Source organism: Protomyctophum bolini (assembly GCF_963924005.1).
Source record: "Protomyctophum bolini genome assembly, chromosome: 11".
Taxonomy (NCBI): Eukaryota; Metazoa; Chordata; class Actinopteri; order Myctophiformes; family Myctophidae; genus Protomyctophum; species Protomyctophum bolini.
The window spans coordinates 35,184,193-35,210,578 of record NC_137872.1 but is presented as its reverse complement, the minus strand read 5'-3'; the positions used below and the strand labels follow the sequence as shown (position 1 = coordinate 35,210,578).

General features: G+C 40.8%; 2 protein-coding genes across 9 annotated transcripts; both read right to left on the bottom strand.

Moving 5' to 3' along the window:
* Window positions 1–397: 397 nt before the first annotated feature.
* On the bottom strand, window positions 398–12,450 carry ubtf (upstream binding transcription factor). 8 transcript variants are annotated; one of them, XM_080775329.1, is made up of 21 exons: window positions 9,748–12,450; window positions 9,156–9,229; window positions 8,888–9,060; window positions 8,650–8,739; window positions 8,333–8,488; window positions 8,162–8,226; window positions 7,908–8,034; window positions 7,675–7,785; window positions 6,510–6,643; window positions 6,257–6,398; window positions 6,119–6,160; window positions 5,770–5,880; window positions 5,394–5,549; window positions 4,666–4,809; window positions 4,058–4,168; window positions 3,877–3,965; window positions 3,431–3,620; window positions 3,283–3,330; window positions 3,051–3,116; window positions 2,819–2,929; window positions 398–2,725 (listed from the first exon to the last, which is right to left on the bottom strand). In XM_080775329.1, the coding sequence occupies exons 2-21, from the start codon at window positions 9,190–9,192 to the stop codon at window positions 2,627–2,629; spliced, it is 2,202 nt and encodes a 733-aa protein (XP_080631455.1). In that variant the 5' UTR covers window positions 9,193–9,229; window positions 9,748–12,450; the 3' UTR covers window positions 398–2,626. The 8 variants fall into 8 exon arrangements, with proteins under 8 accessions (XP_080631455.1, XP_080631457.1, XP_080631459.1 ...); XM_080775331.1 differs by having other exon boundaries at window positions 11,020–12,450; XM_080775333.1 differs by having other exon boundaries at window positions 11,667–12,450.
* Window positions 12,451–12,562: 112 nt separating this feature from the next.
* On the bottom strand, window positions 12,563–26,204 carry slc4a1a (solute carrier family 4 member 1a (Diego blood group)). The gene is made up of 21 exons (XM_080775327.1): window positions 26,009–26,204; window positions 24,561–24,643; window positions 24,042–24,097; window positions 22,675–22,778; window positions 22,249–22,295; window positions 21,690–21,855; window positions 21,438–21,573; window positions 21,109–21,193; window positions 20,959–21,001; window positions 20,670–20,854; window positions 19,759–19,966; window positions 19,175–19,378; window positions 18,704–18,852; window positions 18,402–18,596; window positions 17,995–18,222; window positions 17,328–17,417; window positions 16,684–16,850; window positions 15,500–15,741; window positions 15,028–15,197; window positions 14,645–14,818; window positions 12,563–14,086 (listed from the first exon to the last, which is right to left on the bottom strand). The coding sequence occupies exons 2-21, from the start codon at window positions 24,582–24,584 to the stop codon at window positions 14,030–14,032; spliced, it is 2,730 nt and encodes a 909-aa protein (XP_080631453.1). The 5' UTR covers window positions 24,585–24,643; window positions 26,009–26,204; the 3' UTR covers window positions 12,563–14,029.
* Window positions 26,205–26,386: the final 182 nt, after the last annotated feature.

The following is a 26,386-nucleotide window of genomic DNA, read 5'->3' as shown; positions in this document are numbered from 1 at the left end:
GACTGAGTAAAATAAAACAATCTACCTGAAAATAGATAGCTATAAGTGAAGAGCAATTTCCGCAATTTCCATTTCCGCAATTTCCTCAATTTCCATTTCCAAAATTTCCGCAATTACAATTTTCGCAATTTCCATTTCCGCATTTCCGCAATTTCCATTTCCACCATTTCCGCAATTTCCATTTCCGCAATTTCCTCAATTTCCATTTCCGCAATTACCATTTCCGCAGGGAATAGGGATACACAGTTTATCATATGTCTTTCATTTGCATTGCATTGATTAGTTGAACCTGGATTGCGGAGGTGTACATTATTATAATCACTTGAAATGATCTTATATTTAATGATCTGTGAATCGGTGAATCACCTTGCTCAGCTTTAACTGCACCAACACAGAATATCGTTAAAGATCATATTTTATTTGCCCAAATACTTAAATTGCAAGGACATAAGAACACCCTCAGCTATAGAAAACATCAAAAAATTTCAAATGATCAGCAGTACAAACTTGTAAAGCTTTGCTGTCTTATATATTTCTACAAATAAACAATATGTGGACTGACATGAGAACTAAAACAGGAGAATGAAACAAAGATTCTCTCCCCGGTGAAGTGAGGCCTCACTGGCCTCAAACATCACTGATGAGGGATTGCCAAATAAAAGCAACAACAAAACAATAGCCACTCAATACAAAACAAGGCAATATTTACAAAAATTACACCAGTATATTATCCCCAATTCCATTGGTGACTCACTCCAAAATCCTTTTACAAACACCAGTATCAAACAAATGCAAGTCACTTTTCGCAATCCCTCCCAAATAGCCCATGCTGGTTTTGCTTCAATGAGATTGTTAATGGTCAACTCCAAGTCCAATACAATGTAAAATCCTGAGTGTTACTTTAACTTTTGAGGGTACAAATGGGCAAATTAACACAGAGTATTTTACCGAGTACAATAAACTATTGCAAATGATAGTTGCCATGTGCAGACCTGTCTTCCAGACAAAATGACACAAAAGACATGAAATCGCTTGTCATCTGTTCACATCCAAGCAACCAATACAAAAAGCACAGCATGAGCATAATTATGACTGAATAACTTTGGGAAAAATAAAAGGATCAAACAATATCTACATTCATGATGATGGTGGTGTGATGACGGGACCATGCTGTCCCCACGCAGGCACATCCTCACATAGCTGTCATATCACACAACACAACAGCACACATTAAAGCAAAGCAACACACACATACACTCATATACATGTTTGTGCATGAATGCACACAAGCACTGTATGTGCCGCATGCACACGCACACACAAACACACACACACACACACACACCAAGGTTTACATGAAGTGCACACCTTTTTGGGATACGCAAACTCAAATCAGTTGGATTACAGTTCATTTCTTAGTCGTATTTAGAAAAATAACGAACCATTCACAAATCTAAAACCCATAAGCAATAGCAAATGGATCTTAACACAAAGCATAAACACTTTCATCAAATCAACTGTAAATCAATGGTTCAGTGGGAAAGGAAACAACTGTACAACATATTTTTAAAATCATTTAAGTAAAAAAACAAACAAAACAAAAACAAGTTACACACAACTAACTGCACCGGTTCCAAAATAAGCACTTATTAAGCCTGATTTATACACAGCCATGACGGAGTATGACTTAGGCATTACACTGTCACAGGCCAGGGTGAACCGTCAAAAATGTTCTAAATAAAATAGAATTGTTTCGATATAAACAATGTTAATCTAAATATCTCCAGAAATTGTTGTACACATTTCTATGCATTAGGTCAGGAGACAATTCTATTGACTTTCATATTTGACAGCTGTCTATGACATTGGAACTGGTAATACGTCTTATACTTGAAAATGTGGGGTAGTAGTAAAGTTCTCAAAAAGTTTCCAGCAACAAAAAGACATTCATAATGGCTTGATTTTTCCTGAAAATACCACCTCTTTAAGAACCAAAATGATAAAATCTACATCATATTCATTGACAAAAGATAGGAGCAAGTTTTGAAAAAAAAAAAAAAAAAAGATTAAAAGAGACATTCTGAAGAGTGCAATTTTTCAGTTTCCCACACCCCCCCTCCCCCACCCCAAAGCGATCCACCATGCAAATGGATTCTTTGGCTCTGCTCTACGAAGCCTGTTCACTCCCCCGTGGACCGGTCTTTCACTTACACGGAAAAATGGGAAATCTATAGCCGCAAATATTAAAACTCTAACCCATTGACATTTAACTCAAGATTGAAGCTAACTGTAGAACTGTAGGCCCCCCCCGACGTCACCATACATGCAATAGAAGGATGCTCTCTTCAGTAGGACATCAATGTCCAGAGCTTTGAGTCGGCTATTGTTAAAGATGTATTGAAACAAATGCAATACAAATGGGAAGAGTCCTTCTCATAAATACATTGGAAAAGAAAAAAAAAAGAAAAGGAAAAAGAAAAATTAGAAAAGTGGACGAGTGTGAAATGGACGATGGAGGGGCTCCCTCTGGTGGTGGGAGGAAAGCAGGGTTGGCACAGTGGCAGAGCTCCCTGGACTCTTGGCTCAGCGCTGCTCAGTCTCTTTTGGGACAGGAGCCTGCCCAGTTTTAGTCTGAATCAGAGTCCGACGACTCAGCTGAACTTGACCCACTGCTGCTGTCCTCTGACTTGTTCTCCTTGTCTTCCGCCTCATCCTCCTCTTCATTCTACAGGCAGATTAACCATGAGTTATTTTTGATAAAACAATGCATGTTTTTGTTGCGTTTTCAGAAATTTGGGGGAAGTTTAACAGCACTCACTTCGTCATCATCGTCGTCGTCGTCATCATCTTCTTCACTAGACGATTCTCCGTCAGAGGAAGCCTTCTCTCTTTCCTCCTCCTCATCGTCCTCCTCTTCATCCTCCGATTCCTGTAAGAACAGAGTATGTAAGTATGAATATTTAGGTTCTACTATTGCTCACATATGCAGCATAGGAGCAGAATCCATGCCATTTATGTATATGACCTAGGGTGTCCTAGTCAAAACTTACCGACTTCTTGGCCTTGGCCTTAATTTTAGCAGCTGTGCCTCCCGGTTTTGCTGTACACTTTCTTTTCTAAGACACACACACACACACACACACACACACACACACACACACACACACACACAAAAAGCACATTAAGTCAGAGAGAAAGAAGGCAAAAGAACATAATATTGCTCCCGTGTGTACTATGTACATGAAGGCACTGCAGGCATGTGAACAGAATGAGATAACTTACTTGTGAATTATACTCTTTGTAAGTATTTCTCTCTTGTGAGGACAGGCTCTGTGGAAGCATAGTAAAACCGGTGCGATCAGATTTATTTATTTTTCTTAACAGAAAACAAACTAGATTACAGAAATATCCCATACAACTGAATGCTTACCGCCAGCCACTGTTCCAGCAGTACTTTGTACTGTCTCTGCTTCTCCTCTGCTATCTTCTTGTAGCGGTCCTTCTCCTTCTGCGCCAACTTCTGCCAGCGGCCACCGATCTCAGTCATCCGCTCTTTCATTGGGAGGTGGTTCAGCTCACCATTTGATAGCATCTCTTGAGAAAACTTCTGGTATCCATTTCTAGTGGAAGAAAAACAAAATTGGCACCCTATATATTAGTCACACCGTGTGAAGTGAGGGGCGCTCTAATCATCGACATACATCATCAAGAATGGTGCCACCAACATACATACCCAGCCGATTTGCTCAGACACATATGATGTAAATTCTCCATTCATTGTCAATGGCATTTAATGTTTGTGTTCAGACAGAATCTACACTATAGCTTTTTATTGGCCCTCAAAAGAAAGGGCCGTGGCAGCTGTGACTAACTTACGATGGCGGTTTCTTGGGCTCTCCTTCAAACTTCATTTTCTTCCCCGAGGCTATGGCAGCAGCAGGAGAACGCATCTCACTCAGCTCTCTCTTTGTTGGGGGACAAAAAAGGGTGAGCGGTCAACTCTCAGTCTAGACAGTTGGAGATGTGGTGGTATGCTCAACTCAAGACGCACCCTTACCTCAAATCTTTTCTGGTCTTCTGCTGCCTTCTTGATCCACATTATCTTCTCTTTTTTCTCCATGGTGTTCCAGGTAGATTCCATAGCTTTCTGTGCCTTGGGTCGGTCAGTCTAGCAAAGCAGAGGTTTGGATATCATACGTTATTGTGATCATTTAGAATTTAGTTATGCTGTCATTTTATATACCAGGAGTCCAAAATCACTCTGACATTTTTACCCTGGAACCTTTCATGAGACAGAGTCAGCAGCAGTTTAAAATACCATGTCATGATTGGTATTGCATGTTTAGCCTAATGACTACAACATCGCATTACATTCAAAATTACTGTCAACCATCAGTCCATTAGACCAGTAGTCAATGGGCTAAAACACACCAGTAGTATGGCCCATTAAGACTTCCTTTCCGGTTTGTTTATCAATTTTAGTGTTGTCCTTTTTGGTAACATTGTAAACATACAGCCATTTTTAAAGCATTTAATGTTATTGTTAATGTTAATGTTATAATAATATATTATTATGCACTTATTCTCTTTATTTGTTCTTTAAAGCACTTTGCGTTGCGGTACAAAACATCAAACATTATTTTAAACAGCCATACACGCCTATACCTTAAATCTTGCCAGGTAGTCCCCGATGACACTCTGCTGCCAGATGTCCTGTGCAGTCTTTGGTGTGTCCGGCAGACTGCGATCGTCCTTGTCCTTCTTCATAGACTCTGCTTTCAGGACAGTTTCTAGCCGCTTATACTTCTCCTAGGAGAGAAAGACCACAACGAAATAATCTCGTGAAAGTGAAAATGACCATAACTTGCTGAGAACAAAACCATGTTATATGGTTGAGCTATATTCTAATGCACATGTATACTTTGTGATAGCATTCCCATAGATATAAGAAAGCTAGATGGCTCACCCGCCCTCCTGGAGAGCGACGTGGCGGCCATCTTAATTCGAGGCAGCATAACTCAACGGTTTGTTTTTTTATAAACATGAGACTTCTGCATACTTATGACTGCTTTTATATGACGTTCATATATAAAAAAATATATATATTAAGCCGATAAGCATCCTAAATCATAGCCATGTTGATAATGTTTGTATTAAACCAACCCGTTTGTAAATCCGTCAAGATTTGAGCGAGTTAAGATATTTATTCATGAGCTGCCATTTAACATACTGTACGGTAGCCCCGAAGCAAGATGGCCGCCAGGTGAAGTACGTCAGAGACTCCCGACTTGAGCCATCTAGCCTTTATATATGTCTATGGTGCTGCCTATTGCTCAACTCCTTCCCTCATTGCACTCTCAGCCGATTCTTGTATGAACTTTTGCGTGATGTACCTTCTTCTTTTCCGAAAGCTCGTTGTACATGCGTGCCAGCAGTCTTGTAAGTTCACTGTCGGACAGCTCCGGTCGCTCCTGATGCAGTTTGGGACGCTTCTCCTCAGAGAAGATGAACATGGCTGAGATGGGCCTTTTGGGCTTCTCCGGGGTTGCCTACAGATTGTGGAGTGTATAATAATATTCATGGAGGTGTTTGAGCTTGATGCACTATGCTATTAATCATAAATGTATTCCCTTTGTGCTACATTTTGATCACAGAACACGTACAACATACAGTATAATTATACAGCATATGTTATAGTATAGTTTCTACCCAAGACCACAGCAGTAGCTATATCCAAGACTGGGTCATTGTGGTAACATGGATTCTTACCTTTGCTTTGGAGGCTTTCTTTTTCGAGGCAGCATTGCTTGCACCGCCCTTCTTAAAGCCTGCCATCTTCTGCTCGCCTAAAACTCGCTGCTGCTCTTCCTCCGATAAGCTCTGCAATATACAGTATACGCACAGTATGCAACATAAGCAAACAGTGAAATGCGAACAACTGACTTATTTCCCCATTTTAAGAAAATACTTAAGAGGAATACCCGTTCTCAATGACCCATTCTCAAATTTGTATTTTATGTCCGTCCGTCCCACACACACACACACACACACACACACACACACTTGTTTGTGTCACTCAACCACAAGATGGTAAAGGTAAACAAAACATTTAACTTACGCAGAGAAATCTGTTCATCTCAATTTCATAATCTTTCTTTCTCTGAAAAACAAAGTTAAGAAAATGAAGACAAATTGGGCACATCTTTCACATCTGTGTCATGACATAATATTAATGTCTAATATTGTAGGAACTCACCTGTTCACAGCGTTTCTGGTAGGCATCCTTCTCATTCTGCTTCAGCAGCTTCCATCGCTGGCTGCACATGACCATGCGCTCTGTGCTGGGCACGTCTTTCATGCTGGACATAAGCTCCGCGCAGAACATCGAGTAGCCGTTTCTGAAAACGGACACACACACACGACATCAGGGTCACACATCCGTCTTTTGTGCAATAGTCATAGAATACAGATGCATGCAAGTAAGTGTAACCCATATTGTAATTACTCACGGAGGTGGTTTGTCAGGTCGGCCATCAGACTTGTCCTTCAGTTGCCTTTCTGCTTTGGTCAAGGTGGATTTTATTATGTCCTCCTTGGTCATGTTCAGCTCTGGATGTTGCTGGATGTAACCCTGCATAGTCCCCTAAAATACAACACAAGCCCTGTTAAGTACACAGTAATCTTTTCTATTGCCCGTTGTATCATGAGCTACGTCAAAAGTTATTTAACAGTTAAAAATATAGATTTGATGTGGTTAAGTGATGCAGAGCGACTGAGATGGATTTTCGAACAAAATATATTTGCATTAGCAGAATATATAGAGAAAGCTTGGGACATACGGACAAAGAAAACTTATATGTGATGTATTCTATTTTATGATAATGTTTATTTCTGTTTTGATCAAATACTTTGTGTAACTTCTGTGTGGGAAGTGAAACGTGATATTGTTTATTTATGTTGTTGGTGTCTTATAATCCCGTAAGGGATGGGTCTTAAATGACAAGACACGAAAAAAAAAATTCATTCATTCACGAAAATAAAAATTCATTCAGTAAAGTCCTTAACCATGATGATGAGAGTGTACAAATGTAAGCCAATCGGGTTACAAAGTAACATTTGTACATTCTCAGGGTTAAATAACATTGGATTTTAATTCCTTTCCAAAACAGTATCAAAAAAGTGCTTCACAAGAAGTCACCAGTCTTTAGTTGCTGCTTCTTAAGTGTTTATATATCTCAAGTCCAAGGGCACGGAGATGCCGAGATTAGATTCACTATTTCAATAGAATAAATCACTTTTTCATTCTTCACAGAGGCAGAGACAGTTCTCCAGAGTGTCGTTTAGATTTAGAATGTCAGCACAACAGTCAATGTGTTTAATTATATCCATGTTTTTTTTTCAGTCTCTTTCCATGTGCATCGCAAAAGTACAATGTGTTTGTTTTGGTAGTAGCCTACAGCAGGCACAGCCACAGTGTTTCGCGTAATTGCATTGGACAAAACGAAACCAGCCAGACAAACATTATGTACACAACGGGATCGCCGTTTTCAAACTGTCCACTCGCCGTGATGGTAGAAAACATTTGTTGTGAGTGAACATTAGGGGGAACATTGACAACAGTCCACACAGTCTGGTGGACCACGTGTGACATGTGTCACACTTCATCACACTCACCTCATACTCTTTATGCTGCTCCAGGGATTTGCCGATCCATTTGAGTCTCTTTTTGTCAGTCAACTGTGTCCACTGTTTCCCAAGACTGTCTTTAATGTCTTTGGTGGTTGCCTAGTATCAGACATTAAAAAAAGGATGAATGAAAGTCATAAAACTCTCGCATATAAGAATATGTTTAGTGTCAAGCATGCCGTAAATGCCCCTCCCCGGTCCTCCTCCTCCTCTTCACTTACATCTGGACGTGTTTTGAGGACATTCTTCTTTTCATGGTTGTACCACAGCTGCTGTGGTGTCTTGGGCTTCTCTGGTGCATTTGAACCTTTCTTGGTCATGCTCTCCATGAGATCAGGGTGCAGTTCCCTACATTCAAAAAACACATCATTCGATGTACTCGACCACTTAACAAGCATTGACTGATTGATTTTGATGACTGACAAATAAGATGCTTTCCCTCATATCACTGATATTTTACATAACAGGACCTTACCTGAACTTTAGCATGCTCTCCACAAATGTTTCTTTGTCTCTCAAGAAGTCTTCAACATATTTTTTCTAAAAAACAGGCAAGGAGAAAAAAAAGTAGTATGATGTTGTCAAAACGGATCAATTCAGCTCATGATACTATTCTTGATTTAATACCACGGTCCCTTTTATTCACCTTCTTCTTATCAGGGAGCTCTCTATATTTCTTAGAAAGGATCTTGGTGAGGTCCAGGTTGCTCATCTCAGGGTGTAACTTGGCATACTTGGCTCTCTTTTCCATGAAGAACCGGAAGTATGGGGTCAAGGGCTTTTTGGGGAAATCTGGGTGCTTCTGATTATTGCAAAAAGCAAAATGCAGAGTTACACAAAGATAAAACAAGGAAGAACCGTTTGTTATTCATTAATGTTGTTTTGTATTAGGACTGATATATTATTTTTGTATTACGATTGTGAACCGTAACATTTGGCATCTATTGAAATCATGGACATTACCTTTAGTTTCTTGCCTTTGTAAGGGTTTTTGATGTAGTCCTGGGCATCAAAAATCAGCTCGGTTAGTGTCCGGAATTTCCTTATCTGTTTCTCATGAGATAATCAGAAACAGAAATATTCAGTAGAGCAAACTTTTTTTTATTTATTTTTATCTCAAAACAACTCATTTATGACATCAAGTTAAATGCCATTTATTTACCATCCGCTCTGTATGGCTCAGCTAGGTAAGTAGGCTTACCTCTTTGGACAACTCGGTCCACTTCTGCTTGCACATCTCTGCTGAGAAGGACTCGAACGCCACCTTTCCCCAGTCTAGGTGTGACTCAGATGTCTTGTATTTGGTCAAGTCCTTCTGGGGAAGGGCCATCTTCATAGCCTCCAGGAGTTTTAAGAGGTCATCCTGTACCCATACTGAGACAATGTAGAGCACACAACATTAGAAAATACTAAAACATGAAATCACATTGAATGCAAAAATGAACACATTTAAATATAGCTTACTCCACCTTGTTCTTGAGCAGGTGTCTCCATTGCTCCATTCATTTGTAAATTGTAAGTGTACTGTAATCTGGCTCTATACCTTTAGCAAGGGTGAAAAGAACAAAAAACGTGTACATTAATACATTAAGTAATCATACTGTCATTATGTGTAAATAAATACTGAGCTATAAAGTCTACTCTCTTTAATCACTACAGCACTGAATTCGATTACTAAACACTAGTCAGACAACGACTTTGTGTGTGTATGCATGTCTATATATTATAATATATATATAGTGTTAACAATAGGCCTATAGTTTTATTTTACGTATTATTAATATCCACAGTTTAAGTACAGTACATCATCAGCGATGTAAAATCTCTGACCTTTTCAACTCATGGCATTAAAATGTGCCTCGACATAATGGTTTATGTTCATTACACCGCCCCTAAACGTTTACGCTCCATCGTGAGACATAGGCTATTGCTTGTGACGGCTTCAAATCTCAAATAACACTGCAGAGGGCTTCAACTAGCACTTCGCAAGCGCCTCGTCGACCAATTTGTCAGCTGGAATGTGGCGTATTATTATTCCACAACAAAGTCTCCTGCACGTACGAGAGCGACCATTTTCGTGTGTCGTGCGCTCGGTAATGGAGTCTTTTCTCGGAGCGGAGGTGGGGAGGTTCCACGGATAGGAAGAAGGAAGCGATCGTTCATGGACTGCAGGCAGCTGTAGGCGACCAGCTGACCATGGACGGGGATCTGCTTTCGGTCTCCGTCGAGGGGGAATGGTGCACAGGGAACATCACCACCAAATGCAGCCTCACTACCGACGAGGCACCAAACACGGGATCTTGCTCCGCCATGAATCTCTAGCCCGGAGGTTTTTTTACTCCAGGTCGGAGCGAGGGAACATTCGATCACAGTTAATAAACCCCTATACAAGAACTGCAGACAGTTTTACTAGTACGAATTGGCTGGCATTAGAATGTTTTACTTTAATGTGAAAACACTGTGCATTCTTCAGCGAGGCGTAGCCGAGTTCTACTTCCATGATGGCGGCTGCTTGTTGTTCACCCCGTCCTTGATGCCTGGCTTGCACTACATTCGAACCAACATTGTCGAAATTGTCGCTAAAACAACTTACATGACTAAATAGAAGCTTTAGGTCGTAGTTATTATTACTCTCACTTCAATTTGCGAATATTACAAGATTCTGGTGATAAACAGTGGCGTTTTGAGCAATAAGCTACCACAGCCAAGGGCAAGCAGGTTCTCGAACCGAAGCGAACTGCTTATCGCCTGACGCCTTAATGCATATATTACACTGAATGTAGGCAGAATATACCGATAGTTATATTTACAAATGTGTATAATTAAAAGGGGCAGCTTGAACGCCCCTGAAATTAACATTCACCCCTTGTTTCCGCGTGAAAAACCGTGGAGAATGCTTTAGCTTCCTGCAAACCAAAATAACGTTAAATTAACAAAATTAGCCAAAAAAGCGTTCGCTTATATTAATACGGCCTTCTGTAGTTTGTGGACAAATTATATATTAGAAATTGAGTATGTTCGAAATGAACAACCGAGCAGAGGAGACTCGGGGCTTGTGGAGGCGCAGGAAGAAAGAATGAAATATGAAATAATTTCTAACAAACTCACGTGAAAATCTGAATTAAACGTTAGTTTGCAATAAATGTCGAATTCGCGATGTTCTAACGTCAGTTCCAAACCTAGATGTTAGCTGGTTCTCGTTCTTTTGTTAGAAATTAAACGGCATATCCGAGAATGCGAGTAGTAGCCTTCCTGGCTGCTGCTGAGACGGTTCTAGATGTTCTAGATCCGCCATGCTGACGCCTCACAGAGCGAGTCTACAAGGAGACCTACCGTGACAAGGTCCAATGGCGCACTGCACGCACAGCACCCGAGAAACGGGCTTAAAAGTAAAGCCAGGGCGTTGCAACCTCCCCTGACTCGATCCAAGAGCACAAGCAGAAACAGAAGGCGGGTTCTCGAGGCTTGGCGTTGGTGGTTCTGAGTTAGTCAGGCGAGAGAGAGGCGCTCGTCTGTACGGTGAGATATTAAACCGTGATCCCTGATGGCTAACCAGCGAGGCGGCTGGCTGTTCCGACAATAGCCGCATGGAGGTCTCGGCGCGGAAAGCACAGGCTATTCTTTGCACGGAATAGCCCGGTTATTGCACTGGTAGTCAAATTATGGTGGTGGGGGTGAAATGCGAAATCCAAGGCGAGTGGATTTTTGGAGGAAAAAAATACCTTATTCTCGCTGGCAATTGACCCCAGCTTCTTACCCGCTGTAGAGGACAAGAAATTCGGGTATGGCGACCTCGCCTGTGCCCTACAGCAGTCAGTGTATTTTTGCCAGCATACAAGGCACACACACGGGCGCTTTTGGAATCATCATAACAAATAACAACAAAGACTCGGTCGCTTATATTGTTTGAGTGAATGTGCCTTATATTGGATTATTTATCGCGCAGTTGTACGACGAAACGAGTCGGTTGTGTCGCTTACCTGTCTCAGCGTGAGTCAGTCTCGTTGTGGAAGAAGGGGTGGGTTGAACGTTAGCCAGCACTGCGCTGTCGGTCCAGGGCACAAGCGCTCCAGTCCCCGCAGAGATGGAACTTCCCCCCGCCTCCATCTCACTTGCTTTCTCCCTCCAGTCAACGCGCAGCTCTCTCGATCCAACCATTTCTCTAAGCGGAGACAGACATCCACGTTTTCGATCTCTCTCCAGCTCAGCTGCCTCACGTTTCTGGACCAGCGCGAAGGGCTGTTATTTTTCCGCAATTTCTCGGCCCAGCACGATCGCTCCACCGATCTGATGGCACTTAGATTGTATTGAGCTGCATAAAGTAAAAGTTGAACGTACGGTCCGATGATTTTATTGGGACGCTTTGTTATCATTTTGGATGTGTTTGAATATAGTTTGATATATAAATTTAAATTAAAACATTAACATTTAATTGGAGAAAAAAGTTAATATTTTAATGTCAGTTTTTGTCATCAATATTAAGAACTGTTTTACATAAGCGTATCTATCCATGCCTTTTCAGATAGCATTAACCTAACCTTTTACCGAATTCTAAGCGGCAGTTTGACAGCTTCATTTTACGGTTTTTACCCTGCTGCATGTTTTTCTTTCAAACTCCACCTTGTCTGTTTGTGGGCGTAACTCAGCCATCCAATCCAGACAGCCGGATTCATCGAAAACAAATGACTTTCCAATGAGCACTCATGTTTTCAGTATCAGTGCAGTGGTAGCGTTTTCAGTGGTCCAGCAACTGAACCTCATCACTGATGGCTGAAAAGATGCTGTGACCTTAGTATGAGTTTGTTTAAAATAATCCACACGGGAGAAATTGTATATATGTATTTTTTTTTAATTAAAGTGAAAATCAAAATGTTGTACAGTGTTCCAAGCACACAAATATACAATAGATGAGACAAAAATGCCACAATTACACAAAAGTTTCCTCACCATAATAATCAAATGTATTAAGCCAAACTATGTTCGTGTCCCTAATACTGTTCTCTCCACCTTTACAATCATTAATAACTAAAATTACACTTCCTCGATTAGATTTGGACTGGCCGTAGTTAAGTAGCTTAGTTGGTAGTGAGGCCGGCTGAAAATCAGAAGGCCTCGCATCCACCTGTGTCTACGACGTGTAGAAGTGTCCCATAAGTGAGCAAGACACTTAACAGCTGAACTTCCCCAGAGGCTCAGAGCGCTCATCATGACCATCTGAGCAGCCATCAGCTGAGTGAAGCTTAAATTGAATTTCCACAGGATTAATAAAGGTCTAAAAAATGTGGCAAATAAATTCTCATTCAGAAGCAGAAGTAAGCATACCTCAACCTTATGTACAAACTATCCATATGCTAACTGAACAGCTAAATAAAATGAATGCTTAGCTTCTTTCAATGAACAATAGCACAACACAATAAATGACACAATTCGTAATCATGAGACTGTGAGGAAAAAGTACAAGGGAAAGATTGGTGTGATGGTCCCATTATTATGCATTATATATGCATCTTAGAAATTCAATAAAACTACTGTGTATCACCCTAAGTACAGATATGATTAGACTGATATAACATTGGTAGGACAACAATTTTGCAATATTGCTACACATTCTCAAGCTAAAATATATATTCAACTACTGTACCCGAGACCTTAATGGAAAACAGCACTGCGTTTCAGAATACAAATAATTTTAACATGCATTCCCATTTGCATTAACATACAATTTAAATAGTAAAATAAGGGAAAGGTAGTAAGGCACATAATAGGCTTCTTTTAGAGCTGTTGGTACTACAATAAAATGAATTCTAAGTCCCTGAGTAGTGAGTAAGGGCCGATTCATACTCCTATTTTACCGCTGCTTTGGCGCTGTAGTGCCGAAATAATTTTGGCTCGTCAGAAATTTTCAGTAGCACCGAAGAGACGACTTTAGGACGGTGTCAGCCCCCCGAACCTCAAATGACGTCACATTGTAGGCTCTACATGCAGAGTCGAACCGACTTTTATTCGGCTCTAAAATAAGAGTATGAATCGGCCCTTAGTCTCTTTTTTTAATTTTTATAATTTGCAAAGATTGTCTTAGTAACATGTGGATTATATTCAAGGTTGATTACAAGCTTTGGTGGAACCTTTTTCTGACCACAGTAATATATCATCTGTTCTTAAATTGAGTGGTATTGCCCCTGAAATAAGAAAAATACTAAAGAGACATGGTTACAAATATATTTCCCACTGTTATTTATGAAGGCACATCATATCCAATTTTCAAATTACTCACTGGTAAATAGGATTTGAGTTCATATGATTATTGGTGAATGGTGGTGTGTTCATGGCAATGCGTTATAGGCTACACATCTGCCCCTTCTTCATCATCAAATTTCACGTTGGCATCATCGGCGTCCAGCTAGAAACAGATTACATCCAATTACAATAAAGAAACACACATCGCCAGATATGTTTGCATGCTGATTTCTAGACATCTCTGCAGGTTTTGTAATGTCCTACCCATAATATAAAAAGTTACTGAATCTTCACACTACAGCAGTGGCTCCCAAACCTCTCAGCTCAAGACCCCCCATTTTTGAAAATAGCTAATCTGTAAACTCAGAATGCATTGTGATGCAACTTTGCAAGGCGTTGTTTTAGCTTGTAGATAGGCTATTTTCACTATTTCTAGTAAAAAAATAATGTGTGTGTGTTCAATTTAAACCCTGAGCAAGCAGGTAAAATGGTAAAAATGTCATCGCTTGCACAAGAAAATTGTGAATTTACTCACGAGTCACGACCCATAAAAATGGTCACTAGAAATGTGTGTGTCTGTGTCTCTCTCTCTCTGTCTCTCTCTCTCTTACGCACACAGTACAGTATATGGAAATTTAAATAAAACAATAACTAAGAAATAAAAACTCCCAATAAAGAGCGTATCCGAGTGAGCACCAGACTGCACCAGACTGTAACTTACACATTTCATCTCCATTTGACTGAAGAGCTTGCCCGTCATGAGCATACGCAGAGGGATGGTCATAATGAGAACAAATGGCAGTGCCAGAGAGAAGCTGCTCATCTTTACGGCCCAAAGGAGACCGAGGATCAGCAGCTGAATCAGAGTGAAGAGATGCATCCGCATTGTCGACACCTTGAAAAAGCAGTAGAGGAAAGTGGGAATGAATGCATGTGTTAATTTAATTTAATACATGGACTCTTCATTATTTATATACTGAATATTGCACCATTTGATGTAACACTTCACCGCATCACGAATGCAATGCATTCAATATATATTTAAAAAAAAATCTCTCTCAAAAGGTCTAGCAACATTCTGAAGTTGTGAAGAGTGTGGAATACCCTGGTGGCATAGGCAGTTGAAGGATGGTATTTCTGTGGTACAAAGAATAGAAGTATCCTGTCCCACATCTGGATTCCATTGAGGGAGGTGACACCCATGTAGAGGAAGATTCCAAACAGGGCGGTCATTGGAATCATCTTCAGTACGGGTTCCATGAAAATGGATACACCTGGAAGTTGCATAGAAAATGATCGCTTAACAAAGGCATTTTGCTTTACTGTGAGTAATTGCACAGCAAACTGGATGTATAGGCCTTAATCGCAACATTGGTATTTCTGTGACCCGTCTTGTGTGTGGGTGCGTGCAATGGTGAGTGTGACATGTCATCTTGTATGTAACATAACGTGTCTGTTATGTGTTTAAACTGGATTATCTTCCTTGAACGAAATTACAATCAATAAAAAAGAGAAATAGCTCCAACTTGACATTCTGTGTAGTGTCTCTACCAGTACAGTAGATGGCAGCACTTACCAACCAGGACGGCCACGAGCATGCCACTAACGCGTTGCTCAATCACCTTCTCAACCCCCGTTTTCGGGGCCGTGGCCATGACCGTGAGGGCGTTGGCATGGGTGACAGAACGCACCGTGGCAGCACTCAGCCAGGGCATTCCAAAGATAGAGCAGATGCCACCCATAGTGACTAGGATGAGCAGGTCCCAATGGAATCCAGAACCCTTGATCATCTTCTTCTCAGGCTTGCTCACAATCAGCCTGGAAGTCCACAAAGACAGTCAGGAGTTAAACAGAGTGAGTGCGTGAGTGCGTGCGTATTAAAGACCCTCTTCACATGTGTCAAGCAGGGTAAACAGCTGCAGTTAATGTAATTAATAGTGGGTACATTTATTTGATGTGCAACATTGGGCAAGCATTGACAATACCCCTGCTTGACTCTTTGGCATACCTAAGGGGATGGGCAACTTTGACACTATATTTCCACACTCACTCCAGAGGGCCACATTGCATATTATATTACTGTTAATAACCGAGCTTGTAGATCAGCTATTCTTTTGCTATATTTGAATTGAAATCCAGAATAACTTTTTGCTATTTTTGAATTGGAGTCCTGAAAAGTATTTATTTTAATTTAATTTCAAATGCATTTAGTTATAGTATATGATAACTTTATGAACTACATATAAATAACTACATTATAAATAAAAAGACAATAACATTTTAATACTAGTAATTACTGGTAATTATGAAACAAACACTTTACAGATTGAAAGAGCATAATTCAAGCTTTCCCTACAGCTGCAATGTCGGTGATTTTGACGTTGTTTAAAATAATTAGAGGGGCCTTTTCTGTTTGGATGAATGGGCTCTCTATGGGAAGTGTCGCCTAGGTATCACCTATACCTAGGCGGTCTGAATATGCGGTCTGAATATGGAGAATTGCATGTTTGTGACACTGCAGAGTTGTATTTTAAATATTAGTAGTGCACCACAGTTAGTGACTGGAAAGAGTTCTGCTGTTAACATGCAAACATTCATTTAAAAACACTACATTTCACCTTTATTTCAAACACTGTGAGACACAAGTATGAAATAAATGCATGTACACAATACATGAGCAGGACCCCCCCAACTAACAACACCACAAACATATTGCATGTGTGTCAGGACACATATGCCAACATGCAGAATGTCACTCACGTAGTGATCTGGGACTCGAGGAAGATGAGGATGAAGACTAGTAGGGCTGGTACACAGCATGCTGGCATCATCCAGATAGGGAAATCTTTGTGTAGTCCCATGGGGCTGATGAACCAGCCTCTGACGGCAGGATTGGACACCTCAATACCTTTCGGCACGACCAGTTTCTACAAGAGCAAACGCACGCGCGCGCGTGCGCGCACACACACACACACACACACACACACACACACACACACACACACACACACACACACACACACACACACACACACACACACACACACACACACACACACACACACACGTGTCAAGTGGATTCAATAAACCAAATCTGTTTTTAATATTTGAATGTGCAGATGGTATGGCTCATCTGATAGACAAATGAAAAGAAAAATAAATCTCTCAGTGATTAAAGCGGTGTGAGTTTGTGGTCCAATGATCTCTTAAAATTCAAGATTCAATATCTGTTATCTTATATACGAGTACACAAGAGTAAAATGATCTAGCAGCAATAATAAACGATAACAAAGAAATAAAGAAAAGCACCAATAATAAACAGTAATGATCAAGCAACATTTCAAATTTCAGATTATCTTAGCTACACAAATATACTACTTATTTTTTAAGAGCAAAGAATTTACCTGAGTGTAGGCTTCCTTCACACTCATATCCACAGCGGCCATTAAGAAAATAGCGATGGGGACTCCAAAATCTCCAATCAAGCTACGGAGCTTGAAAAACAGACCAAAAGAGAGTCACTGGTTAGCATTCATACAAATTACTTAGGATGCTTTTGCACTGTAGTATTCTCAAATATTTTTCAGTATTCATTTCCTTTTCAGTTATAATGAGCAAAATATAATGATATTGGAAGAGTTTCTGTCAGTGTAGGTGCTTTTTCATTTAATTATAGGGTCCAGTCTAGTATTGCCTGGCCATAGGCCAAGGCATTTAAAAGAAGGCTCGTCTATAAGTTTGTATGCACAGAGTGTACTTTATGATGAATATCACCACACTAGGACACCACACAAGCAGCCAGCCTTTATAGTGCCGCTTCACCACTGAACATTGTATTGTTTTGTGCTGCTTCGTTCCCAAAATGCACTCATAACTTACAATCGATGGCTAAAGATTGGACAGGGAGGCCACGTCATTATTAGACTTTACGTCTTCCTTTTATTTATATTTTCTCTAGAAGATGAGGCACTGCAGTGAAACTAGGCTAACCTGGGGGAACATTTCAAGTAAAAAACGACAGCAACAAAAAAGAACTATGCGTATACAAATTTGTCAAATGTATGGACTTACGAAGTCAGGAAGGAAGTGACCCTGCTTGAATATACGTAGTGCGTATGCGATGGTGAAACAACCAAACATAAGGCACATAGACAGCAGGGCAGTGTTGGGGAATTCTATGGGAACTTTTACATCCATAGTTCCATTGCCATCTGCGACGGTCTGTGTGATGAACGTTACTAGCGGTTCTGTGGTATTTATCTCGTCATATTTCCACATCAACGGATGGGTGTCGAAAATCTGTGAAAGAAGAAAAGCAAATATGACTGCCTGAGAGGTGAAGCACAACGTCCAAAAGGAAAAAAAGGCAAACAGAAACGCCATATGATTTGTTGTTTTTACTGTGTATGAAATTATGAATATAAAACAACAACATTTTGGTGACATTTAAATGGAATGGGAAAATGTGGTGTGGAGACCTTTCCGAGTTTACTGAAGGTCTCGTAGATGAAGATGAGCGAGATGAGGATTGAGAATAATTCCTGGGTGAAGCGAGAGATGTATCGGACCATGAAGCTTCCCTCCACGGCCACGATTAATATCACAATCACGATTAGCCACATTCCGACCCAGACTCGACCCACTATGTACTCAATGTCGTTACTCTCGCAGAACTATAACATAGAAGAAACAAAGGCAAGAATCAATGTCACTGAAAAACATTATATGGCTTTTACGGCTAACGTGGACACGCCAGTCTAGAAATGTGAATTGTACGTACTTGGAAAAAAGCCTCCTCAAACACAAGCAGTGGTCCAGAGAAACCAATGACTAGCAGAGGTTGGGCAGCAATGAAACTGAAGATGATTCCCTGGATGCTGGTCGATATCATAAGCTCTGACACCCCCATCCAGCTTTTTGTTTTATCAGCTATAGGGTCAGACAAATGAGGAATTATGCACACACTTAATAATTCTCTATCATATTAAATACTGTAACACAAATAGATGTATCCGAGTATCAGAATAAAACTTTACTGTCACATCACATTACATGGGTGAAATTCTTAATTGTGCAGGTCCAACAATGCAGTTAAAAAGATAGACAGAGAATTAGAGCATAGAAGTAGAATAAAGTGCATTTAAAAAGTGGCTGATGTGCATAATAATTTAAGAGTCATGAATGTTGCGTGAATGCGTGCCTAAAGAAACGAAGCGCTGGCAAAGTCATAGTTGCGTATTCAAGTGCTTACCCAGAAGTCCTCCGAAGGTGACAGCAGGGGACAGGGCAGCAAAGTAGATGAAGATGACGGCGGCCAGGACCTGAGGGTTCAGGGCGTCTGTGAAATCACTGAGGTAGTGACGGAAACGACGCTTCAGGTCTCTCACCATCCCACCGAAAGGATAACCTGTACGAGCCAGTGGGTCCTCTCTGGGCTCCTCTGGGGCTTTCACAGCTGGTCAACAAGGAAACCAAATGTTAACATTTCTATAGTAGGTCTGCTATACAATGTGTCTTTCTTTTTTTTATCGTCGCCGTCAGGCTTGTATAAGTCTTTCAACCTGCATAACTTTCAACCTGGCATTTCAAAATGTTCCAAAAGTAGTGAAAATAGCAGATTGGCTAATTTTCTACCTCCGCACACACAATGAAGTTGTAGGTAATTAAGATTATGCAAAATGCTCAAAGAGTCATTGTGTTTTTAATATTTCACTTTTAATTATGTAAAAACAACAACATACAAACTCAAGATACAGCATATATGAAAGGACATGAGAGGAGAATTAAATTCAGCTTCAAATTGAAGATGCGAGAACTGCATGATGTAAGACTGACCTTTGGCCCTGTCGCCGAAGGCGAGCCGATTGTCACATGGGCGGAGTCTGTCGCGGAGCAGCTTCCGCTGGAAGTCGATGACCGGCGCCAGCATGGCCTGGTCCTGGATCTCAGTGGGGGGGATGACGATGCTGCAGTCCATGAAGTCAGCGATGGCGTTGGTCACGTCCTGTCCCGTCTGCGCAAGGTACGCCTCCAGACCAAACACCTGCAATCAATCAATCAATCAATCAATCAATCAATCAATCAATCAATCAATCAATCAATCAACTTTATTTGTTCAGACTCAGGGTCCAATAAACAACAGACAACTGCAAGACAGAAGGTTTTAGTTTTTAGCTCTTCTCAGGTATAGGCCTGTCACTAATCATTACACATAATCGCAATCATTTGAGATAATAAGGCAATTTGAATTATTGTCATAATCGTTTCCACGTTGAAAAAAACCCATAATAAAAATATATATAGTAGACATATTAGCAGATCTACAAGCTCACTGTGAGCTTGTAGATCAACCAGTACTAATTACTTACGGTACTTACTTACTTACTTAGATCAGCTATTTCTACAAACGTTTTAAAATGATGAAATATAACCTATTACTATTTATTTTGAGTATTGGTAATGATCATTTCAGTCATTTCTTTGTTTATTTAAGTTAGTTGACATATCTGATCCTGTGCGATTTGTGTTTATAACCCATAAAAGTCGAAAACACAAAAGTAATTTGATGTTTTGACGTTCAATGACAAAAAACACGATTCAATCGTTAATCGCAATTATTTTTGATGACAATTATTCGTCAAGTAAAATGTCTTGATTTGTGACAGCCCGATTCAGGACGACAAACTAGTCAACAGCTAGAGTGTCATCAACATTTCTCCCTCTCCACTGTCTCCACCGTCTCTCACCCAGTCGGCCATCAGGGCGCCCATAGCGCGGCCACCCTCGTGGTAATCCAGCCCACTCTGACTGGGTCCCACCAGGACGAAGATGAAGCGAACGGGCACGGGAGCCTCGAGGGCAGACTGCATCACCACGGAGTCACTCAGCCGGACGAAGGCCACCGCTGGCTTCTGCAATGTGTCCAGGACGCCTGTGAGCAAATGAAAACAATAGCTTAAATATACTGTACACACAATAATGATAATAATATAAAGAGACCCACTTTCACGTCTGAAATGTCATGCACTTATTTACCTGAGAGAACGATGGAGCCCTCCACTCTGTCAGAGTAGTCTCTCTGCAAAACAGTGGGCAGTCAACAGATTAGTGAGTTATGAGATGTTCATAACAGATGAAAGCGATGCTTATTGGGCATATAGCAGGATAACTGAAAATGCACTATACCCTCTTGGTGACTGAAAAGGTCTGCATCTCAATGTCTCCTGGTTCAGTCCCGATCTGCCCTCCTTCAGTACCTTGGTCAGATTGACTGGAAGGACAAAGAGAGAGAGAGAGAGCGTGAGATTACAAAATAAATAGAATACACAACTGTATCATTTAATGACTTTTACGTGCAACTGCAACCTGTGTAGCTTGTCATTGTGACAGGATTCTGCGAGTGAGAAGCTCTATGGAGCATAGTGTGTAAATAGACAGTTTGTAGGTATCCATCACTAGATCAAAGGCTGCGCGAGTGTATGTAAAACTACTATTGTATACCGCATGAGTGATACCTGCGTCTCATCAGCAGAGCCCTCAGTACAGAATCTCGATCGCCGGCACGTATTTCGTCTTTGCTCAGCAGTTCGTCCACGACCTTCTCAGCCACAGCAGACAGTGAGCTGGCATTCAGGTCCAGGAGGATAACACCTAAATGCATTTTAGGCAAACGGTCACAATGGAAATCAAAATTAGCGTAAACTTGTCAGCTCTGCGTTTTCCCATCCGATGCATTTCGCTGAGGGGTCTGCCTGTGTGTACAGTACCTGTGCTCATGATCTTGCGGAGCTGCAGGAGACTCTTGAAGGTGAGGTAGGAGACGTGCGCGGAGCTCCATTGTCCGCTAGTTGGGTCTAAGTTCTCCTCGTAGCCAACCCAGCGGCCGGTCTCCTGCCAGGTGCTACCCTGGAGCTCATTCAACTCTACATAGGCCTGCCACCATATAACACAGCAACGTTAAGACAGAATGATACATGTTAAACCCTCTGTAACCCTTCCTGTTCTAACCCAGATTAAAACCCAGGTTTCTTGCCACAAGTGCCAAACTCGTCACTTATTCCTGAGCTAATATAGAGGAGCTTGCCCAGGGGAGAAATTGTCAGTCTGTAGTACACTTGTCATTGTTGTCAACAACCAGTCATGTTAAACCAGACACAGACATATACATGTCTCAATAAGAGCAGGGAGACTGAATCCACATTTGTATAAACTATATTATATTAACATACTCTACCATACAGTTTGAATGAATTAACAGAGTTAAGAGTTAGAATTTTATGAGTACATTTTTATTTTTACACTTTCAAATTAAGATGGTAGACCTACCTGAGCATCCCCTCTTGTGTTGGCGTTGGTGTTCAGGTTCCGGAAGGCTGAAAATGTCCAGATAAAAATGCAATTAACCTTTGATATCATACAACCTTTGCATGATGAACAATTATGCATGTCGGGAGACTGATGAAACCCCCTGCTTGTACTGGGGAGGGTGATGATGAGAGCAGTGACCCTCAAACATTTTCATCACACAGATCCCCACATTTACTGTCTGTGCCTTGGAACACCCATACAAGATTTGTGTTAAAATGTTCAAAGACTATTCAAAATCTTTCAATTTAGTTGACTCATTGCAACATGTTGTGAGTTCGTTATTTTCAAATATCCGATACACATGGTAAAAGTTGTTAAACTGATCTGACCCCTCAAGGACCCCGGATCTCACTATGAGAAGTATACTGCATCAGAGCAGCTTACCCTCTGAGGACGCGGGGAGGACCATCGTCTCGAAGGGCACCACGACCCCCTCGTCCGCCCTCCTCTGCTCCAGGTCATAGCTGTCTCGGTGGCCTGGTGGAGCCCTGGTGGGGAGGAGGATACAGAACAGTGGTATAAACTGAACGATAAGGCTAAGTAGAGCAGGGGTTCTGCTCTGCAACGCCTCTCAATGTCTCACCAGATTTTACGGACAAGATGCCAGGAGCTTGTCTTTCTGCTTACGAAGCGACGCAACTCAGCCCTGACAGGGGGGGGGGGGGTGTTTTGGGAGGAAAATCATATAATATAATTGCTATTGTGATGTGGTGTTCAAGTGAGGCAGGGTATAGGGTCTGCACTGCAGCTTGCTATCTTCCAGGATATTCAAAATAGTCTAGGACCAGGCTAAGATATGTATGCACTTCATTTAGGAGAGAATATCTCAACTGTTCTTGGCTAATATGACCACCGCGAACAACTTGGGAACTATGGCTAATTCTCTATCCGGGACGAAATACCTGAAAATGACCACACCCTTTTTTAAATGACCGCTAGTCGAAACATGGCTCTAACTTCTAAACCGTTGGAGCTACAGATTTTCTGAGATGCTCAAAATGTTCAGAATACTCATGCACTCTTTCCACAAGTTAATGGCAGGGTGGAAACTAGCAACAATTTGCCATTGACATCTAAACCGACAAAGTCTTATCTAATTGTATTAAATTATGTCAAACTCACCAACATTGCAGCCGTACAAAAAGCTTGAATGATGCTCTTTCTATAATTAGGATAATTAAAGCTTTTCATACAGCTGCAATGTTGGTGAGTTTGACATAATGTAATACAATTAGATTGGACTGTGTCAGTTTGGATGTATGGGCGGTCATTGGCAAATTATGGCTAGTTTCCACCCTGCCATTAACTTGTGGAAAGATGACCGCCATGTGCATATGGTCTATTGAGTATTCAAACATGAGTATTCTGAACATTTTGAGCATCTCAGAAAATCTGTAGCTCCAACGGTTTCGAAGTTAGAGACATGTTTCAACTAGCGGTCATTTTAAATAGGGTGTGGTCATTTTCAGGTATTTCGTCCCGGATAGAGAATTAGCCATAGTTCCCAAGTTGTTCGCGGCGGTCATATCAGCCACAGTTGAGATATTTTCTCCTAAATTAAGTGAATACATATCTTAGCCTGGTCCTCTACTAAAAGGGAGCACTCATTTCAGGCTCCTCAAGTTTGGTTTTTGAAAAGATAAGGGTGCTGTTCTCTCCATGGCCAGAGGAGGGCAGGATTTGACTACTTAACTATCTCCTATCACTTTTTCTTTTTTTACAGTTAGAAGAAAAACCTCTAAGGAACTTACAGTCTTAATGGAGAAGGGAAGGCTGACTCATTGTCTTCATATGACGAGTCACTGCCCTAGTTTAGATTAAAGACAAAGAATAATTAATGGAAGAGAGCTTGCAGGGATTGAAAAGGCAATGGTGATGTGGAAAAACACTTAACTTTACTACACACATACTAAACTCTCCCAGTACTCCCACAGTCCATTGTAATACCAATACAATACCCAAGGCATTAAGTCACCATTACATCATAATCTTTAAAGGAAATCCAACCTTATCTCTGCATATCAGTCCATATTAATGCTTACTGAGATGGTCCCATTTATGTCTACGTACTATAAAATTCCAGGGGAAAAAAAGCCTGGAACTGAATTGAAATCCCCACCAATAATGTCTAATGAATTTTCTAGTTATCCACAGCCCACCTCTGAGACACAAAGTAGAGGGAGTTGTATAGTAATAATTATAACTTAATTTATGGAGATAAGGTTGACAAAAATGCTCCCTTAACAAGTGTGGAAAAAAGTTAGGCTGACCCCAAAAGACAGATTGTTTTCCATTGATGTGTTTCAGATGTGTATCGTCTTCCCATAAATTCTCAGCAACGGCCGAGCATTCCCTGTAGCAATAAAACAACAATCATAAACACAAATATATATCTCCTCATATGAGATTCAAATACAATTTGAGATATGCTTGCAATTGTGACAAAGACGAGGCTCAATATGAGCCTCAGTAACATTTGAAGCCAACACTTCTGCTGGTGAGTGGCACAAGTTTCTGTCTACATGAATAGTTGGGATGTACAGCATCTTGTTTGGATTAACAATATTACTGGAAAACATCCAAGAAGATACTTTAAATAACAATGAAACACTTTTCAACTACATGATGCTACACAATCTAATTTACTAATTATTATATTATATATTATATATAAAAATGATTGTCAACTGGTATTTAGTCAAACATGTTGTGCTATTTGGGTCCATATCGCCCAGCCCTAACATTTTCTGCAATCTACTGTGACAGACACTAGTCTGGTGAGCTCAGGACCATGGCTGATGGCAGATAGTGAGACAGCCGTTGAGACTACAGCATGTGTCCTACAGCACTGTACCTTATGTAGTGAAACAGCCGACATATATTTTCTTATCTATTGGTTACTCCCTATTTGTTACAGAACACTGTGATACTTCTATCATACACTACGGTAACACCATTATTACAGAGAGGCCACTATTTGAAATACAAATGAGATACACATATTAAGCTATAATCTACAGTATATAGAAATGCGCATAGAATGAGCAATGCTCATTCACTATAATATAATTCTTGGAGCACAAATTATTAAATGAATATCAATTGAACAGCACAGCTGGCAGCATACTGCATTATTACATGCAAGGGATTGTTTTAATTGAATTGGCTTGATATTTTCCAGAAGAAAGTGGAATGAATATTACAATTTATGTCAAATTGTATGGCATAGTCCCTTACGATAACAATAAGCCAACAAACAAACCCATAGCAAATTACACAATATTATTATAATGACGGATATTGGAAAGATAAGGAATTTATTTGCTGTTAAATCATAACAAGCTTTAGAAATGTGACCCTCAAACTATGCAGAATAGATAGACATACATTTGTAGAATCATCAACATCAACTACCATTAATGCTCTGAATCCCCTTCAGCCTATACATCAAATATCTTTTACAGAAATATACTTTTTCAATAACATATTGAATGGTTTCTTATGGAAATTGACCAACTTGTTGGAAAAAAGGGGCCTGAATTTCTGCCCTCAGCTTGTAGACGCACTGTAAATTTAAATTAGCAAGCCACCATGAGTAAGCCAGGATCAATTCAAATTGTCCATTGTGTTTCACCTGTGCTCCACCCAACTAATTTGACCCTTCTAGTCCATTAAGTGCCAATAACCCCATGACCACAGAAGGCCACACCCCCCTTACCTGCACACAGGTACTCCCACCTGGTCTGCGGCGCTGGGGACAGGACGATCGCTGCGCTGTAAACGTAGTAAACGTAGTCGCGCCAAGCGATTGAGTGACCAAAAAACCGATGAAGATGAGTACAGAGAACGAATGCCAGCAGAGGGAACACCCATATGAAACTACGTCGACCTGAAAGGCCTGCACTCGACGACTCTCCACTCGCCTGGGCGCCCTTGGGGGACGAGAAAGATAAGGCACAAACAGCCATATCTACCTCTGGCACCTTGATGCAGGGATATCCCAACCCTCCACCCCTACGCCCCTTCAACTTGGGGCAAGGCCATGTTCGAACAGCCTGTCAGGCATACTACTGACCTGTATGGACCAATGGGGTTC